At 47.1% G+C, this 20,557-nt stretch overlaps 1 protein-coding gene across 1 annotated transcript; it reads right to left on the reverse strand.

Moving 5' to 3' along the window:
• Positions 1–12,379: 12,379 nt before the first annotated feature.
• On the reverse strand, positions 12,380–13,373 carry LOC311581818 (uncharacterized protein; the record flags this gene model as incomplete). The annotated part of the gene is made up of 4 exons (XM_084754343.1): positions 12,380–12,476; positions 12,601–12,714; positions 12,808–12,934; positions 13,285–13,373. 4 exons carry the CDS (start codon positions 13,371–13,373, stop codon positions 12,426–12,428), a joined length of 381 nt encoding a protein of 126 aa, XP_084610469.1. The 3' UTR covers positions 12,380–12,425.
• Between the last annotated feature and the right edge of the window lie 7,184 nt (positions 13,374–20,557).

The raw sequence follows: 20,557 nt of genomic DNA on the forward strand, positions 1-20,557 counted from the left end.
GGAGCAGGTCCAAGTGCCTTCTGGCTTCACTCACAATGGAGACTCACACAACAGATCTTACAGCAAACAGAAGTGGCCAACACGATAGAGCCCTTACCACATACCCAGCCCTGTGCCCTGTGCTTTACAGGGACCTTCACTGTTAACCTTATTGCCAGGCAAGGAAACTGAAGCCCAGAGAACCAGAAGTGGTTTCTAGGCTGTAGTTAATAAACACCATACCCCATATTTATATACAGACATCATTCAAGAGCTGACCTTTGTTGCCATGACAACACACCAACCCCCCCCCCCCACCTCCCCACCCTGCTCCTTGTTTGCTCACTTCACTGCCCTCCACTTTGAATAGGAAGTGGACGGTATAACTTTTATTTTAAGCAGGTGACTCTACCAGGGGTAGGCACGTGCCTCAGACTAGTCCCTGGCCTGGCTGCCTAGCAACCAATCAGACTTTCTCTTGAGAATTGGAACACAGAGGTCACTTTAAGAATTAAGCTGGTGTGGACCTGGAGTGTAGAGCTCAGTCAGCACTGGGCCAGAAGTGGCGCCAGGGAAATGCGGTTCTGTCAATGCAGAGGAAGCAGATCTGCAGAGAGGAGCCTAGAAGCAGAGGTGGAAAGGAAAGAGGTCAAGGGGCAGAAAGCAGGCTGCACGTATGAAAGGGCGTGGTGACGTGCGAGGAGCTACAAGGATTATGAAGTGTCTGGAAACAAGATCCGAGATTAAATACAGTTAGTGGGTTACTAGAAGAAGAACTGAGGCAGGGGACTTACTGCCTTGGGAGTTTAGTGAGGGAAGCTGGGCAGAGGCAGTGGTTCAGCAGATACGGAATGAGCGGCCTATGAAGGTGGGAGGAGCCTCAAAGCAGGAGACACAAGTGGAGAGGACATGAAGGACACATGGGGGTGTTTCATGGGGATGGCAGGTAGTGGGGATGGCCAGGGGCTATTGCAGGTGGCAGAGGAAGTTGCAGTAACAACAGCGAACCATGGGAGGTTTCTGAGCAGCAATTTTAGGAAGGCAAAAAGATAGATTTGGTGGTGGCTGGGAGGGGCAGTGACTCAAGAAAAGGAAAGGATCCAGAAAGAGAAACTTTGTGAATGAAGAAGGCCCAATTACTTATGTATTCAACGAGCATTGTGGAGTACTGTTCCAAGCACAGGTGATGTGGCCAGGGGAGTGAGCTGTGGTTCTGGTTCTGGTCCTCCTGAAGCTTCCGGTCGGCTGAGGAAGCCAGGTCATTACAACAATGATACAAAACAATATCCAATTACAAACAGTTGAAAAGTCCCTGCAAAGAGTGCAGCTGGGTCAGAGAAGGCTCCGCGGTGCTCAAGTGAGCTGCAAAGTCTAAGAAGTGCTCTAAGGGAAGCAGAGTGACAGGATCAGCCAGATGTGATGTTCCAGGGTGTGAGGACAAAGGTTGGAAGTGGCAGGCCATGTGGGGTACCCGGGTGCTTCTCTAGATGTGGAGCACTCTGATGCTTCTCTAGATATGGAGCACCCTGCTGCTTCTCTAGATGTGGAGCACCCTGCTGCTTCTCTAGATGTGGAGCACCCTGCTGCTTCTCTAGATGTGGAGCACCCCGCTGCTTCTCTAGATGTGGAGCACCCCGCTGCTTCTCTAGATGTGGAGCACCCCGCTGCTTCTCTAGATGTGGAGCACCCCGCTGCTTCTCTAGATGTGGAGCACCCCGCTGCTTCTCTAGAGAGCAGTAGCAAGGCCCAGGCCTTTTATGCAGAGAGGCACACACAGTTGGGTCTGAGGTGGTAGAATCCACCTTGTTGGAAACATGAAGGGTGGAATCGACTCAGAGAGGGTTCTGACAAGCCAGGTGTGCTTAGCTTTTATCAACTTGACACAATTGAGGGCCACCAGGAAAGAAGGAAGCTTCAATTAAAGAAATACTTCTATCAGGTTGGTTTGCAGGCAAGTCTGTGGGCGATATTCTTGGTTAATGATTAATGTGAGAAGGTCCAGCTCACTGTGGGTGTTGCTGTCCTTGGGCATGGGGTCCTAGGGTGTAAAAGAAAGCAGGCTGAGCAAGCCATGGGGAGCAAGCCAATGAGCCAGGCATGTTCCTCTGTGGCCTTTCCTTCAATTTTAGCCTCGGAGTTCCTGCCTTGAGTTCCTGCCCTGGCTTCCTTTGAAATACCCCCGCCTTCCCACTCCCCCAGCCTCCAGCAAAGTTGCTTTTGGCCAGTGCTATTTAACAGCATCAAAGATGCTGACCAGGACAACCAAGTGCTGCCATTTCATTTCTGTTGCTGTGATGGACTCCCCGACAAAAAAGCAACTTGGGGAAGAAAGGGGTCACTTGCCTCAGAATTTCAGATTACAATGTATGACCTTACCGTGGAGAAGTCAAGGCAGGCACTTCACAGTCAAGAGCAGAGAGAAAAGAAGCACACGGGATCCTTGTTTCCATCCTTACCCCTGCTCATACCATCAGAGACTAACATAAGGAATGGTGCCGCCGGCAGAGGGCTGCGCCTCCCACAACACTTAGCAATCAGGAGGCTTCCTCACAGAAAAGCCCCACTGACCAACCTGGTCTGGATAATGTCTTGCTAAAACTCTCTTCCCAGATGCTAGGTTATGCAAAGTAACAGTTAAAATCAACTACGGTGCTGAGCAAGAGTCTTTGGCTTGGAGTCTCTAAACTAAAGCACAGATAGAATTGCTAACCAGGAAACTCGCAGAAACAGAGAAGGCTCTGGCGTAACCTGGTGGTGACTTGAATTTGGATCCTGGAAACTCTCTTCTTTGTCTAGGCTTCGTGTTTCTAGGTGTCTCCTCTTGCTGGGGATATGGCTGACACCTGCTATGGGATCATTTTAGGGAAAAGAAAAGGGAGAAGACACTGCTTTGGTCTCAGGCCTGCCCTAGGGGAGTGCTCCCCCAAAGAGAGCATGGAGGGATGGGGGAGGGGATTGTGTTACTAGGAAACCGCTGAAACAATGTGGCCAAGCAGAATCAAAAGGGGTTGCCTCATGCAGATGCTAGGCCATTCACCTGGATGGGGAAACATCTAGTCTGGAGAATGGCTTTTCCCTCATGGCCATGGAGAATGGCTATGGAGAAAGAAATGTCAGGGTTAACACAAGAAAGAAGCCAGCAGAGGAGGATTCAGAACCTTTCTGACCCTGAACTCTATGGAACCACAGAGCATGCATGAGGAAAGCCTTGGACTCCGTATGTAGGAGAAAGCACACACTACATAAATGGCCTATGAAAGGTCTGTCAGGGCCTGAGGCTTTTGAGCATTGGTCTTTTTCTAGCTCTCTGGGCCACTTCCATTCTTGAGTGCCTTTCTATTCCTTAAGTCTCTATTTCCATCACTGTCCATGTGCCCCTGAACGTCTCCTTTGTCCCAGGCCACGAGAATCTGGAAATCTCAGATATGTCCCAGAAACTCAGATCAATGCCTCTAACACTATCAGTGGAGACCAGGAAGGAAAGGGAAGGGACCAGCATGGATTAAGTAAGTCACTATATCTCAGAATGGAGTTGGCCATTTTCTTCATCTTTGCAAACGTATGATCCATTTCACCTATGAGAAAAGGGAGAGCCAAGACAGAGAAGGTTAGGGCTGGGGAGAAGCCAAGGCTGTAAAGTGTTTGCTATATAATCGTGAGGGTCTGAGTTCAGATCCCAGCACCCACACAAAAACGGAGCCTGGTGGGGCACGCTTCAGTGCCAGCAATGTGAAGATCTCTGGGTCTTGCTGCTTCTCAGTCTAGTCAGAGAGGCAGGCTCCAGGTTCAGTGAGAAGCCTTCTCGAAAACTAGGTGGATGCTGAATATAGTCATAAATAGGTAATAAAGCAGCAGTCTGTCTGGGAAAGGAAGCTGGCACATTAGACATTAGGCAGAACATTAGACAGAAATGGTACAGTACATACAAGAAGCAAATGTGATGGGGCCTTAAAGGGAAAGAGAAGTTTTTCTTTCAAACCTTGGGAGGGGCTTCATTAAGAATGAGGCGGAGAGTGGGGGGTGGGGGGTGGGGAGAAAGAGGGAGGAAGGAAGAGCGGGAAACCAAGCTTCTATGAGAGGGATTTGAGAGGATGCGCTTGGGGGGAAAATCCCCAGAGAAGGTACCCCAAGTAATTTCAAGAGCAAAGAAAGTATGTTTTTATACATTTGTGTATTATTTTTATGTTTTAAAATAATAAATAATTATATCACTCCCCCCTCTGCTTTCCTCCCTCCAGCCTCTCCCATGTCCTTCTCAACTCTCAAATTGAGAGCCTCTTTTTAATATTATTGTTACACACACATGCACGCTCACGTGCGCACGCGCGCGCGTGTGTGCGCACACACACACACACACACACACAGAGTTCATACACATATTTATAATGTGCTAAACCTAGTTTTTATTGTTTGTGTGTATCACACACACACACTTATAACATGCCAAGCCCATTTTTTATTGTTTGTGTGTACGGCACACACACATTTATAATGTTCTGCGTCCATTTTTTTTGTTTGTATATATGTGGTTTTAGGGCTGATGATTTTGGATTGGATAACCAATCAGAAATCTCATTCCTGGTAGAGGCTAATTTCCCTCTCTCAACAGTCGTTAGTTGCCTGTAGTTCTTTGTCATGTTACTAGGCCAGCACAATTCCATAACTACATTCTAAATCCCATCTTTACACTCACAAGTAACCCCTCATGCAGGGCCTGCACCCTACAGTAAATGGTGAGCATCACAGAAAACCATAACTGGCCGCAGTGCAAAGATCAATGGGCTATGGAGAGTCCAGTCCCAATAGATGCATCTAAGGCCCAGGGGACATCACAGGAGAGGGCACTGAAATGCTGTAAGAGCCAGAGTACTTGCAAGTCTGCTGTGACAATGCACCTCCTAGAAATGGATGCAGAACTAAAACCTAGATGATGTAGGATGAATAGACATGCTAACATTTTTATACATTTTGCGGGGGGGCTGGTGGTATGTCCCATATCATATGAGTTAGTTCAACACAACATATGACAAAGAGCATGGAGGAGTCAGGTGCTGGTTAAGGTGATAAATTACAACCATTCTTAAGTCTACGTACCAAGGAGACAGCTGCCTGGGCTTTGGATTGATGTCATCAGGCTCTGGGAACTGGCTCCTTAGGAGGACCACTGTCATAACAGGGCAGGCTCCTGCCCTAACAATGGAGCATGACGGAGGGTGACACCCAGTATCAACCTTCAGTCTCCACACAGACATGCGCACATGTGCACCCAAACATGTATACACACATACAAAAGAGAACAGGATCGCTTGAGCTCCTTCAGGCATTCCGTGGAAAAACTGAGAACCAATCCAAGGGTCTGGGTTGATTTAAATCCTCAGCTCTCTTTCTCTCTGCAGACTCCACCTTCACAATGGGCTCTTTATAAAACTCTACCAATTTCCCCTGCCCCCTCCAGTTTTTTGTTTGTTTTTAACGTGCATGGGTTTTTTGCTTGCATGTATGTAAGTGCACTGTGTACATGCCCAGTGGCCTCGAAGGCCAGAAGAGGCCACTGGATCCCCTGAAACTGGATGGAGGATGGATATAAGCTGCCACGTGGGTGCTAGGAAACAAACCCAGGCCTGAGGCAAAACTAGCAAGTGCTCTGCACGGTTGAGCCTTCTCCCCAGCCTTCCCTACCGCCATACTTTCTTGTATCTTATGGGGCATATTACTGGAGATTGAGTTTAGGAGAAGAAAATAATGTTGGCCTTTGACACTGACTTCCCAATTACCAAAGAGAACAGCTGTGGAAACAGCTTGAAATTCAGGCTGCCAGAAAGGCTTGGAGTTTAGGCTGGATTTAGATGCAGAGGGCCTATGAGATGGCTCAGCAGGTTGCTTGTTGCCAAGCCTCGTGACCTGAATTCCCTCTCCCGGACCCACACAGTAGAAGGAAAGAACTGATTCCTGTAGCTCTCCTCTGACCTTCATATGTGTACCATGTCATGAACACATTCACCCTTTCCGTACACAAAGAAATAAAAATGTAAATACAAATATATATATTACACACACACACACACACACACACACACACACACACACACACACACACACATATATATATATATATATATATATATATATATATATATATTTGTTTTGATGTTGAAAAGTCATCCTGGAAAGCTTTGAGGTACCTGGCTCCCTCAGAATAGGAACTATTCTATCTCTGTCTGGCTCCTTCATTTCCATTCCCTCTACCCAGATGTGGAAACCCTATTGACCTGCCTTTTGCTGATCTTCTAATTAACAAAAGAACCGCTCGCTGCATTATTTTATGATCACAGTTTAAGAAAGGAGGTGGGATGGATTCACACAGGTCCGTCTGATTGCCGGATTAGCACGCGTCTTCCAGTTTGCTTAATCCTTCCTTAATTCCTTGATCAACTTGGTTCTGCTCAAAACAGCCAGGCACCTAGGAAATTCGGGATAAAAGCTGTGTTGTCAGGACTTAAGCACTAGCATTGTGTTTGTTCATTAATGTGAGCCAACTGTGTTCGCGCCTGTAATGAGAGGGACAGGTACACAAAGACGCGCTGTCGGGGACAGAGCTCAAAGAATAGCATCTGGATTGGGGAAAATAATGCCTGGGAGAGCTGGAGAGGGAAAAACACTTGGGGTGGAGCCAGGATAAGAATGTGGCTGGACACAGTGCCCCGAAGCACTGTCAGCCCAAGTGCGGAGGCACAAACAGCTCAAATCACAGGTCCAGGCAGAAGACACTCCACATACAAAGTGGGAAATTGGTAGAGTTTTATAAAGAGCCCATTGTGAAGGGGGAAAGCAGAGAAATTGCAGAAGATGATTCTACATTCAGAGCCATTCATACTGTTGGGTATGAAAAGCCAAGGAAAGAATTGTCCAGGGAAGCTACAGAGAGCTGTTGTGTAGAGAGGGTCCCCACGGATCTAAGAGCCCACTTTGCTAGCCAGGGCCACATCACTTTGTAAAGCTCTGCCTTGTTGGTTGTTCTGTGACAGTTGAAGTTAATCATTTGGCTTCCAGTACTAAACTAGTGGCTTGTTTTTCTTCATTCTTGCCTTTTCTACCCTCAGAGCTAATTCAGAACCAGCCTGACTACAAGCAGGTATTATGGACTATTCATCAACCCACAAGGTGGGGTCAGCAGGGCTCTGAGCATATGTGGGTGTCCTGGCTTCCCTGGAGCTGGCGCACAGCCATTTATCTCTGCAGGGATGAGGCTCTAGGAAGGCAAGAACAGGTTGTCTAGAGCCCATGGTATTATGTCAGCTGTGCTCTCCTCTGATCTGACAAAAATCTTCGCAGGACCAAAGCTCCTGATTCCATAATAACCACATACCAGGCCCAGGCCTACCATGAACCACATGGAGGCTATAACATCTAAGTATGTCAATAAATTGCCTCTGGCCCCTCTGGAATCTGTAAAGGCATGCGGAATTTAGGGCTCTTAGTCACTAGACACTCATTCCTATCACAACACAGATGGAGAAGCTGACATCCTTACCGGAAGACTAGCTATCGGTTAACCTGTTGATGGAGTCAGAGACTTTGTGACTCAGTTGCTTTCCAAGGTTCCATCAGCTGGCAAACAAGCCTTTAACACATGTTTTAGGATGTTTCGGATTCAAGTCATAGTTGACTGGAAAGATCAGAACCCTACGATTGGGCTCACACCTTGTCCCCATCACTCATACAACACAAGAAAATATTAGCGGGATGGTAGAAGACACAGGGAAGTGGACATCCTGCACACTTGAGTGCGCCTAGAGTGTACCTGTGACATAGTTTAATTCCCACATGTGCTCAAAGATGGCCCACAGCTGGGGATCGGCTAGAGTGGCCGTATGGTGAGAGTGACAGAGCCCATGGTGGTGTGACAATACCTTTAACGCTACCACTTCGATTGTGAGCAGCTCCTGGGGTCTTGTGCTCCTGTTACTGTTTTCCTTTGTGTTCAAAGCTGAGCTGAGCTGAGCGTGCTAAAAAAAAAAGTAGACCTAGGATACCACGCTTGGGTAGAAATTTTGGTCCTCTCATTTACCATTCGTGTGATCATAGAAAATGATTCCGTAGTATCTGGCTGTAAGGCATTTTCTTAATTAGTGACTAAAACACCTGACCCATTATGGGTGCTGCCAGCTCTGGGCTAATGGGCTTGGGATCCATAAGAAAGCAGGCTGAGGATGGGGGAATAGGGCAGTAAGCAGCTCCTCCATGGCCTCTGCATCAGCTCCTGCCTCTAGGTTCCTGCCCTGCTTGAGTTCCTGTCCTTGCTTCCTTTGATGATGAACAGTGACACGAGTCATAGGCAAGTGTAAGGTGAGAGACCCTGTCTAAGAAAATGATGTGGAAAGGAAGATACTGAAGGTCAACCTCCGGCCTCCACATGTCTCTGCATGCATGTGTGCACATGGCCATGCACTGCTCCCTCCCCTCCCTATACACAGAGATGAAAGAATGAATGGGCAGATACCCAGATGTAAGCACACAGTCCTGGCTCCTATTCTCTACCCCCAGGGGTCTGATTCTAGGAACCCCATTGATAATAGAAATCCTCTCATGCTTAAGTCCCATATACACAATGACAGCATTTGCATGAGGCTACAAGCCACATACTCACAAATACTTTAAGTCTCTGCAACATTATCTTGTATCTACAATACCTAATACTAGGTAAGTGCTCTGCAAATTGCTGCCATCCCGGACTGTTTAGGGAATCATGAAGAAAAAGTCTGTACGTGCTCAGTGTAGACATGACTTTCCTCCCAATATTCTTGATTCACAGTTGGCTAAATCCTTAGACACAACAGGCTTGTGTGTAATATAAGGTTGGGGGCGGGGTGAGGGCTCAGAGCGCAGTGGCCCACACTCACACCCTGTCAGCAGGGTAGCTTTTCTCAATACGTAACTGCAGAAAAGTTACTTAGCCTCTATATGCCTGAGCTTGCTATTATGACGCCTGAGAGCAAAGGTAATGACGTGCCCTTCTAATGGAGCTGCTGGGAGGATGGAATAACTTCAGCTACTTGATGAATCCGGAGCCTGTCACAAGCGTAAGGGCCCATCCATGCCGACCATTGTCGCTATTACTCTGTTTAGCTTCATTCGGGTGCATTGTACTCAGTGGACATCCTGTGAAGCACATATGAGAAGCAACAGGGTGACAACTTGTGCAGGAGGCCAGCCTGTGGACCAGAGTGACACCAATATAGCCAGGGATCCATGAGACTTGTGGGTAGGGAGGGTACATTTGAGGGAGGCGGGGCTGAACACAGCTGTGTAGCTTTGGGTCTCACCTTGGAAGTGCCAGTGAAGTGTCCTGGCTGGGGGCTGTCTTGGAATCCAGAAACCTGGATAAGATTGAGGTCAAGCCATTTGCTTCCCTAAACCCGTCTCCGTAGCATGAAATGAACGGAAATGCAAATAATAACATCTCTCCTTCCGTTTTCTTGGGCTTAGCTATATTCTACAAGGGACTCGAAGGGAGGACCACCTAGGTCATTACAAATGTCCTGTCAATTATGCAGTTCTCTCATCATCCTTGAAGCTAGAGGGAGGAGAACTCAAGTGAATGACTTCTCTAGCTTGGGAGATTGGGGAGCTGGGTTATTTGGTAAGCATTTGCCTTGCAAGGATAAGGGCCTGAGTCCCCTCTGAACTCTCCTGAAGCCACCACCTCTGTTTATCACCCAGCTTGTTTCTCTGCTCCTCCCCTCGACCCAGGACCCAAATGTAACCACCTTCCATCAGCTTCTGCATTACCATAAGCAGTAGTGGGATGCTTCAGAGAGCCGAGGGGAAAAAACCCTAGTGTTTAAAACGTTGAATCTCTCAGAAATTATTATTCATGAATTTTTGTGTAAGCACTAGAATTTTCCCTCCAGGCTGAGAGCCCCTGCTGGAATGAACTTCGCCACAATGTGGCCTTTGTTTCCCTGTATTATTTTTCTCTACTTCTTTTTTTTTTTTCCCTTTCTTGTATTCATGAGCACTCAACACGTTCAGGCTCAGAACATGAAAAATGCTCATGCACGTGTCATGGGCCGAGCTTTTCTGAGCTCATCAGCAGGAGGAGTTTTGGCAGGAGGACATTTGTGGTGTGGCTGCTGCAGGGAGCATGATCATGCCAGGATGTGGGCTTCATCTGAGGTGGGCAGAACAGCCTGTCCGCAAGAAGCCGTGGTCTGAGGGAAAAACAGGATCCTGTGTTCAGGGGGCTCCAGTCTGAGGGGAACATGGCCTTATCCTCAGGGACCACCCCAATCTGCCGAGACACGTCTTCTCTCCAGAAAGCCTCTCTTTGAGAGAGTCACATCTTAAAGGGAGATAGTCCTCGTCCTCTAAGGGCATCAATTATTATTTTATAGATAATTGGGGTTTTTTGTTCTTTGTTTTGTTTTTTTTGACATCAGGATCTATGCCTTTCTGACAGGCAAACATATTTACTGGTCCCATTTTCCAATGGGAAAAAGAGTTGATTGACTGATTAATTTAGCAGATGTTTATTTAAGGCAGGTTGATCAGCCAAGGCTCTGCCACTGGAAGCTGACACATCCCTCAAAGCGACTGCTCCCACTTCACTGTTTTACTATGGAAAGAGGTCGCAGATGAGCCTTGACTACAGAGTACTTGAACCTCTGTAAAGGCCACTGCTCACGTGTTCACCTCTGCATGTATTCAGTGAATATTTTTGGAAACCATCTTAATTCTGTTCAAAGGTTGGGAAGAGATGGAGAAGGCATAATTCTTGCTTTCAGCAGTTCTGGGTCACATAGAATGTTCAACAGTCCTACTTTGAGAGACTCCAGGGTTTAGAGAAGACTTCAGTTGGAGGTGAGTCTGTCCTTGGCCCCACCCCAGGTCTAGCATCTGCTTGGGCAAAGACCAAGATCTTCTGAGGAGACTTTGAAACACCCCACCTCTATCCAGTCTCCCTCATAAGGGCTTTCCTTTATATTTATTCAGCTTTTCTCCATCCCTCTTGCTGCAAAATAATCTCATTTTTATTTATTGGTGCTCTGTAGGAGCTGTCTGTTTCTAACACACCCATACAGATTGTGCCTGCCTTGCTGCCTCCCTGCAGCTCGCCAGCCCAACCTTCCCTGTGATGTCCGAGCCCTGCAAAGCCTGCTGTCGATCACAAGGGAGGCTTCCTGCTGTCCAGATTCAGAACCTGTGAGATCTTCATTTCACCCCGCAAAGCTGGGCCATCCTCTTGGGGACTGCTGGGAGAGGCCTTTGAGAACAGGAGCAACAATAGCCCGAGGACCTGCCAGGCACTGAGGGGTCAGGATGAGGGGGACTCACCCATGGTTGGACCTACTGACCATAGAAATAGAGTGTTTTGCGGTGGTGGCAGGGCTCAGTTGGCAAGTGCCTTCCCTGTTAGCAAGAGGAACTGAATTAGAATCCCCATCACCCATATACAAGCAGGGCATGGTGGTGCATATCAGTGATCCTAGCTTGGGGGAGGGTAGTGTGTGAGGTGGGGTGCGGGAGTGGGTAAAGGCAAGCAGCTTCTCAGAGCTGGCCAGTTTAGCCAGTTGGGAAGTTCTGGGTTCAGTGAGAGACTCGGTCTCAAAAGATCAGGTGGAAAGCAAAAGTGGAAGGGGCTTGACGGCAACATCTGGCCTCCAGATGTACACTCACATGCACACGTATGTACTACACAAGCACATGCATGTGCACAGGGAATAGCCTCTCTATAGACAATATGAACTGAACTTTATGGTCTGGCTGGGCAATAATACAGATCAAACTGCTGCAGTAGGGTCTCGTAAGGGAGTGGTTGGCATAAAACAGGGCTTCGTGTCTCTTCTGATATAGGCTAGAATCCTGTGGTTTAAATAACATGTTTTTAACAATTTTTAGTGTGTGTGTGTGTGTGTGTGTGTGTGTGTGTGTGTGTGTGTGTTTCTTGAAGGTATTATAGTACCATGTATGTACCATGCAAAGAAGGCCGGAAGAGGGTGCTGGATGCCTTGGAAGTGGGTTACAGATACTGTGCACTGCCATGTGGATGCTGTGATAAATAGATGACCAGAAAAATATCCCTGTATGTGCATGGACCCACTAATGTTTGCTCTGTCATAAAGTTGCTGTGTGACTTTAGGTGGGTCTCTTTACCTCTCTGAGGCACATTTTCACTATCTACAAAGAGGGGATGACTTAGAGCAGCAGCAAGGTTAACAGCTGCAAATGAACCTTGTGATTCTAAGGCCTCTGAGTCTTAAGGAGTAAAGATTAGAGAGCCGCCTCTTACCGTCCTTATTGCTTTTCAAAATGCCCGACTAGGAACAGTCCAGGGGCTAAAGAACAGCATCAATTTTCTCATTGAAAGGCTTTTATTCAGCAAAGTGGATAATCTTGGGAGAAGGAATATACATTGTGCTTTCTGTTCATATTCATTAAAGCTGTTTTCATTTTGGATTCAGCACGCGGGTTCTGAGCATTTGTTCTGAATTGGCACTCTGGTAAAAAAAAAAAAGCAAAATAAATAAAAGGGAGGAAAAGAAAGAAGAAAAGGAAAAAGAAAATAAAGATTACATCTCAGCTGACCAGTCAGTGGCTGAGAAAAATGGAGACTCTGCTGACCTGGAACCACACGGCAGGTTGGAAATGGACATTCAGGTCAAGGATGCTCTGAGGGTACCGGTGCTGGTCGTACACTTTGCTGTGCTGGGCGGCTGTTCCGTGGTGCCCTGGTGGCTGGAAATGGATTTGATGGTTACCGTGGAGGCTGATTGGAAAGTACTGACGCATCCAAAGAAACACCACTTTATCTCAAGTTAGAAACATCACCTGGGAGGGAAAAACAGGTGGATCTTCCTCGAGAGCCATTGAAGTGGCCAGGAATGGAGGTGAGGTGAGGAAGTGAAACACAGCTGTAGCCAGTGTGGAGAACAGCATGTGTCCTGGGAGAGTAAGCCTGCAAGAGAACAAGGAGAGATCATGGGAGTCCTTGGAAGCCATGTGTGAAGCCACAGTGGACCAAACTACTTTCCAAACCCTCATGCCCAAAGTCACTTTACCAATTTTTATAAAGAGCATAAAAGTTGCACAGTGGACGCACACCATTTCAGTCCATAATTAACATCATGCTCTATTTGATTGATTCCATAATCCTTCCCCCAGTCTGTCCCTTCTCCATCTATTAACCCACTCCGTCCTTACATACTCAATTTAGGGTCAGTTTGGTTGGCAGTGTACATCAGCCCTAAGCATTCAGCATTTTATGCTACTGGCACACACCTACACCGGTATAACAGATGCCCTTACCAGATCGCACCATCCCTCCATCCTGCTCTTTCTTGGTTGATTCCGCCCAAACTACAGGCAATGGTGTTCTGGTGTCCAGTACCACACATACGTGTCTGTTCTTGAGCGGTGCATGGACGGGGTAGCGTAGCACGTCTGCCTTTGAGCAGTGCTACGTCAGCTCAGCAGAGCGGCTTTGAGCCTCAGCCACACTGCATCAGTAGCTGTTTCCTCTGCCCTGACGAGAATCACCGCTGTCAGGGTATTGCAGTCTGGCTATCCATTCTGCTGCTAATAAATAATTTGGATTGCTTCCAGCTTGAGGTTATTAAGAAAAGCACAGCACTGAGTGGTTTTGGACAAATCCTTTTGAGGTTTATGCATTTTGGTTTCTCTTGGGTAAACACCTCAGAGAATTACTGGGTCGGAGGTTGATTTATATTCGGCTCTATAAAATGCCCTAGACTGTTTTCCAAAGGTGGCTATAGCATTGCTCTTCCCATCATCCCTGGAAGAGAATTCTAGCTGCTTTCACCCCTTATCAACATTTGGTGGTGTTGGCCCTTTTCATTTTTTAAATATTCGTTTGTATTAATTTAATTTCTCTGTGTGTCTGTGTTTGAGTGTGTGCATATGGGTGCAGTGCCCATAGAGGCCAGAAAAGGGTCTCCTGGAACTGGAGTAACAGTCAGAGGCACCTGATCGTGGTGTTGGGAACCGAACTCAGGCCCTCTGTAGGAATAGTACGTGCTCCTAATTGCTGAGCAGTCGGCCCTGCCCCCTTTTCAATCTTGAAGTGCTTTCTCAGCACAGTGACAATGGGTTTAATGTGTCTCCTCTGACTTAATTTATTGATCACTTTGTTGTGTGCTTATGGACCATCTATATTATCTTCATGCACTGTTAGATCCTTTCTTCTCTGTCCAAAAGGATTTACGCATCTTCTAGCTGCTGATTTGTAACCTTTAATTGTAGGTAGGTTACCTCACGCATGCCTTACTTCCTCTTCCTGTTGATGAGACAAAAACACCCTGACAAAAACAACTGAAGGGGAAATGGGTTGTTTTAGTTAGCTCATATAGTAGGGACATGAAGGCAACAGGACCTTGAAGTAGCGGGCCATATGGCACCCACAACCAGCAGGCGGAGAGGCAAATGCAAGCTGCTCAGCTCTCTCTCTCTCCAGGTACACAGTCCAAGGTCCTAGCAGGCGAATGATGCTACCCATAATGGGTGAGTCTTCCCAACTCAAGGCAATTGAGATAATGTCCCATGGGCATGCTCAGAGGCATTCTAGGTAGTACTTCCAGGTAATTCTATTTACTGTCCAGCTGACAATCTTATGGGCCATCATGATATACAGAGGATTTTGTTATTAAGAGACTGAAAAAGGGACCAGTTCCCATCAGGGGATTTCTACACACCCGCCTCAGACATCACCTAACAGAAAAACCTCAAACACTGCCACAAAGGCCACACCCCACAGAGCTGCAGCCTGGAATCCCATTGACCAATCAGAACTACCCTTATTTGCATGGTCCTCATTTGCATAGCCGAGACCGCAGAACTGAAAATGACAAGCACAACTTCTCTCACTTCCTTGGACTGAACAATGAGCAGACTGCAGCACTCTACGCATTGAGAATCGCACTCCGGGCGGGGGGGGGGGGGGTGGCGGGGGGGAGGGGACCACACCCAAAGTGGCTCGCCAGAAACACTGGAGACCCATTAGCTTTACGCGGCTGCCTGTGCTCTGGTTATCGCTTAGACCCCCTCCCCCTGCTGTGCACTAACTAAAGCAGTCTGTGCTAAGGGTTGGAGGTGGGACTGGATCCCTTCGCCACTGGTAAATCTCTTTCTCTTTCCCTATCACAGTGCGTGACGTCGAACATCCTGTCCTTTGTCAGACACAAGCAGCATCTTTTTATTCAACGCGTTAATTCTCTGGTCCTGCGTCTGGCTGAAGAAACACTAGATTTTTAAGCTTTCCTCAGTCTTTTAAGCTAGAAGCAGGGCAGGGTGTACACTTAGCATTAGATGGTGACCTGTTTCAGAAACCAAGATCAGCTACTGTCTTATGTGTGATTGGGAACAAAGCTCTAAGTCCTCATTTATCTATAAAACACACCTGCATGCATGGGCACACGCGGCCTTAGGTTCACTGTGAAGACTCTAGGAGGCGAAGGCTCTGAGCATACAGCAGAACCTCAGCCTGGATCAGCTTCTTTCTCTCCCTTCCTTGGGGGACAAGAGGCTGTCCTAACCCTGTGGGTTGGCTTGCTGAGCTCTGATGGAGGTCCTAGCTTCTGTGACAGTACAAGGTGGTGCCCACTGGTCTACCCCAGGGCTGTGCTCAGCAGCTTCGGCTTGGCTGAACTAGTGAGGCTTCCTGACTTCACTCATGAGTCCCCTCCAGCAGCAAAGAGCTCATGGAGCAGCACACTGACAGGTTGGATCCAGCCTCATGGGTTCTGGCTTGATCTCCCTCTGATCCACTACCTGCTTGAAGCAGGTCCAACCTCCCTTTCCTGCAAAATCAGGAGGTAGTATAAAAAATTTCTCATTCTTATTTCCTAGAATTATTGGTGTGTGTGTGTGTGTGTGTGTGTGTGTGTGTGTGTGTGTGTGTGTGTATGCGCGTGCGTGCCTCAGTATACGCTTGTGCACTTTATATGTGCAGGTGCCTGCAGAGGCCAAGAGGGCATTGGATGAGACTGGGAACTGATCCTCTGTAAGAGCAAGAATAGCTGCTCTTAAATACTGGGCCATTTCTTCAGCCTCCCCTCCCCCGCCCCCCCTACTACCCCTTTCTCTTCCTCTCTGTTTTACAGGGTCTCATGTAGCTCAGGCTAGCCTCAAACTCAAATCCCCTACATAGCTGAGGATGACCTTGAGTATTTGATCTTCCTGCTTCTCCCTCCCAAGGGCTGGAATTACAGGTGCGCATCAACACAGCCGGCTGCACAGAGGAAATCCTAAGATCTTTTCTGGCTCAAACATTCTGTCTTTGCAAGTGTCTGGTGCCCCTGATGGATACTGGACCACAGCAGGGAGAGCCAATTTCAAACAGAATCGACCATTAGATTGGCATGCATTTCTGAAGCATTTTTATGTGTTCTGATGTTTGGAGAGGTGCGTGGATGGGGTATGGGCAGAGGCCCAAGGGATGGATTAGAGGCAGCATCACCACTCAGTCTCCATCAGACCTAGAGTTTTAAAACAGGAATAACCTTGATGGAGAAGGAATTAATGTCCTTAAAGACAAAACTAAAACAAAGCCTCTACGTACCACCCAGCCAGATACCCCTGGGCTCAGTTTTCCATTAGTCTACTTATGCCAGGTATATGTCTCTTGGTTTACTCAGTTTCTGGATGCTGGGGGAAGGCAATCTGCCTTCTCCTTTGCTTTTGTCTAATTAGAAAACACCTCTGGTGATGGGAAGGTGTTTGGAAGTCAGTGAGATAAAAACCACACCCCTTCTTTAATTTACCCATCTCAGGCTTCCAGGGAGGGATCTGTACTGTGTGCCAGCGGGAAGCAGGCAGTGTCTGGAGCTCTTTGAGTGACTTCCTTAGGAGTAGCTTGAAACCTTTCCGCCCAGCCTAGGAAGTCCTTCAGCCTCAGTGCAATGAAGCCAGCCTGTTGCCAGTTGGGGTTTCTGGGGTTCTGTGATTTTTATGTCCAGCTTCTGTGTGATCCAAACCATGAATTGAACAAGACAGAAAAAGGCAAAAGTGAAAGCATGTCACTGAGAATTAAAAGGAAAGTGAGGTCCAGGCTACAGGGTGGAAGTAGGCCAGAGAGAGTTCAGAACTCAGAAGCCCTATTCTCTCGGTCCAGGGAGGACACCGTTATCACAGACCTTTCTTTGCCTGTCGAAGTTGCCTGGCTTTTCTGATTTTTGGAAGAGGGGAGGTATTACACCAGAACAGTCCTGGGAAGTCCACACACTTACTTTTTTCAGTTGTTGTGGCTCAGAGTTAACCTTCCTATAACTCATGGGCACAAGGATCCTATCCTCCTCTGTCAAGCCCAAGGAAACAGTGATATCTGGTCTTGTCTTTCAGAGGGATGGTAGCATTTGTTCATGGAGCCTTGAGAGTATTAGGGCCTCGGGTTCTTTCTCTGTCAAGTGGAGATGGTGGCAGTGCCCACCCCAACACACTGATGGGGGGTGGGTTCATCAGAACAGCAGCTGGAAGATCACAGGCTCCATGCCTCTGACCCAGGCACAGCTGTCCTTACCACACCGCCCCTCTCGGGAACCACAGGTGGGGGAGGACACTCAGCTTCTGGCCATATGGATACAAAGGGCCTTGAGGAGACACATGAAGGTGGGTGTTAGGGTCTGACTCTCAGCTCTCTAAGAAGAGAAAAGGGGGGATTCTCCTCAGCTGGATTCCTCCTCAGGTTTTATCCTCTAGCTAAAACTTCCCAACATCTTTTCCCTCCCAAAGCTCCTGATCTCTATTTATATGTAAATTGAATGTCTAAGTTTTTGAGGCTGAGGAATTTGTTGAATCTATCTTTTACATTTCCCTGGAGCCAGGAAGCCAGAAAAAACAACAAAGAAAGAGGTGATTTTTCTACCCAGATTAGATTTTTCTCTTCCAAGACCTTGACTGTTCTTCCAGTAGATAATATTAGAATTCTCATGAGGCCATGAGTTTTTTTTATTCTAGGGTATGATTGGGACTGTCTCACTGTGACAGGGCAAGACAGTGCAGTGGTTCCTCCATCTTGTATTCTTGCTGAGACCATTTTAGGGTTGACTAGAATTTGATCTCCTTGGTGGAAAGCCCCGTGGAAACTACCCAATTCTATTCTAGGAACCCATGGTTAAGATGTCCCAGCTAGCTTATCTGGCTTCGGTTAAACTGCTGCTTGTGCAAACTCCGCTCTCCAGCTAACCACTTACCTTAAGCTTCTGTGAAACTGCTTGCTTGCACAAAACCACCCTTCAGCTAACTACTTACCTCAGCTTCTGTTAAACTGCTGCTTGTGCAAACTCCTCCTCCTTCAGCTAACCACTTACCTTAGCTTCTATTAAACTACTTGCTTGCACAAAACCATGCTTCAGCTGCTAAGTGAGATAACAAGATGTGGGGTGGTTTTTGTTGTTGTTTTTGTTGTTTGTTTGTTTATTTGTTTTGCCTTTAAAAGCCTCTTATTCTAAACACTGGAGATTATACTTGAGTCCCAAATACCTGAATGTAGTCCCAGCCAGCTGAAATAAAGATTTTCAATGGCCTGTGAACTATGTCTGAGTGGTTTTCCCTAGCAGGCACCCTGTAACAACACCACAAGGGGCTCGTTTATCAGAGGTGCTACCAATTCCTCTTATTATCTCTGTAGAGCTGGCACTTTCTGCCTCTTTTTTGTACCTTCAGCATACATAGAAATAGGGGTGAGAGTGGGGTCAAGGCCTTCCTGAGTGACCTTGACCCATAACACGAAGTCTTCCAGCTGGATGGTTTTTAAGATCAGAGGTCTGCAGCTGGAAGAAGGAATGGATGTGTAGTTATCCTCCAGAGATGAGCTCTTGGGATCATGGGAGCCATGGCTGGCACTTAAGAGGTGAAGAAACAACATGAGTGGAACCCTAAAAGGAGCAGAGGCCTCCCTTTCAAACCTGGAGAAGAAGCTGGAGACAGCTCTGTGATTGAGAGCAATTTTTTGCTCTTCCAAAGAACCCCAGTTCAGTGCTCAGCACCCACATCAGGCTGCTCACAACTAACTGTGACTCTAGTACAAGGAGATCTGATAGTCTTTTTTTTGGCTACTAAGAGAATCTGTAAACACACACACACACACACACACACACACACACACACACACACACGCACACACTCAAATTGGCATAGCCTATGTGACAAGAAGCATGGAAAAACCAGGGGTCATAAATTAGGATCTGTTAGGCTACAACACAGCATGGGTTTTAAACTCTCTGCCCTGCAGAGACAGCTGCAAGGTGTCATTGACAGCTTAGAGTAACTAATGTCTTAAAGGGGCAGGGCCATGGCATAACAAAGAGGTGATAGAGGAGAGGCTCCCAGCAACTGGTAATATTAAAAATGCTGTATAAAAGCTTATCAGATGCCAGGCCCATTAGCTGTGCTTTTTCCCTCTCATTTAGTTACTAGGTGTCTTGGGAATACGGCTGGAGAGAAGGGCAGAGAAAGAGGCATCTAGATAGGTATATGAAGGGTGCAGGAGATGCCTCAATAAGTAAAATGCTTGCTGTGCAAGTGTGAGGAGCTAAGTGTGGACTCCCAAGCGTCCATGTCAAAAGAAACATGTGGTGCATATTCCTGAAATCCCAGTGTGTCTGTGGTGAGATGGGAGGCAGAGGTAGGAGAATCTCCTGAAACTCGGCTGGCATATGTACCCAGAGATGAGCAATAATAGACCCTGACTCAAACAAGGTGGAAGGTAAGAGAAAACTAACAGCTGAGGTTGTCCTGTCTCATCTAGGGTCTCTATCACTGTAATAAAATATCATGATGAAAAACAACTTGAGGGGGGGGTAAGGGTTTATTTCATTTTACATTTTACAGTACATCCTACACGGAAGTCAGGGCGGTGGGGCCTGGAGGCAAGAACTCCATGCAGTGACCATGGAGGAGTCCTGCTTACCGGCTTGCTCAGCAAGGCTTAAGACTTGCACAGGGAGCTGGGTATTCCCATACTAATCATCTGTCAAGAATGTGCACCACAGCCTTGGCCACAGGTCAATCTGGTAGGAGCATTTTCTCAATTGAAAATTCTTCTTTTGGGCTGGAGAGATGGCTCAGAGGTTAAGAACACTGTCTGTTCTTCCAGAGGTCCTGAGTTCAATTCCCAGCAACCACATGGTGGCCCACAACCATCTATAATGTGATCTGATGCCCTCTTCTGGCCTGCAGGGGTACAAGCAGGCAGAGCACTGTATATGTAATAAATAAATCTTAAAAAAGAAAAAGAAAAAGAAAATTCTTCTTTTAAAATGACTCTAGGTTGTGTCAACTTGACATAAAGACAAGAATACTGACCTCCACACAGTTACTATGGCATACATACAAACATGTACACACACACACACACACACACACACACACACACACACACACACGGTTTAAAAAGATTAGCATATGAAATAAACCCATGCCAGAAAAATGCTAGGAATGACTCCCTAGCAATAATGACATGTGACCTGTTCATGTGCAGCAAAAGTGGGTGTGGTACCCATGTCCTACTCTGCTCTAAATGGTTGCCATTGAGCGGCTCTCTAGCCTACTTCCTCACTCAAAACTT

Source organism: Acomys minous, assembly GCF_964271855.1.
Source record: "Acomys minous genome assembly, chromosome: 13".
Taxonomy (NCBI): domain Eukaryota; kingdom Metazoa; phylum Chordata; class Mammalia; order Rodentia; family Muridae; genus Acomys; species Acomys minous.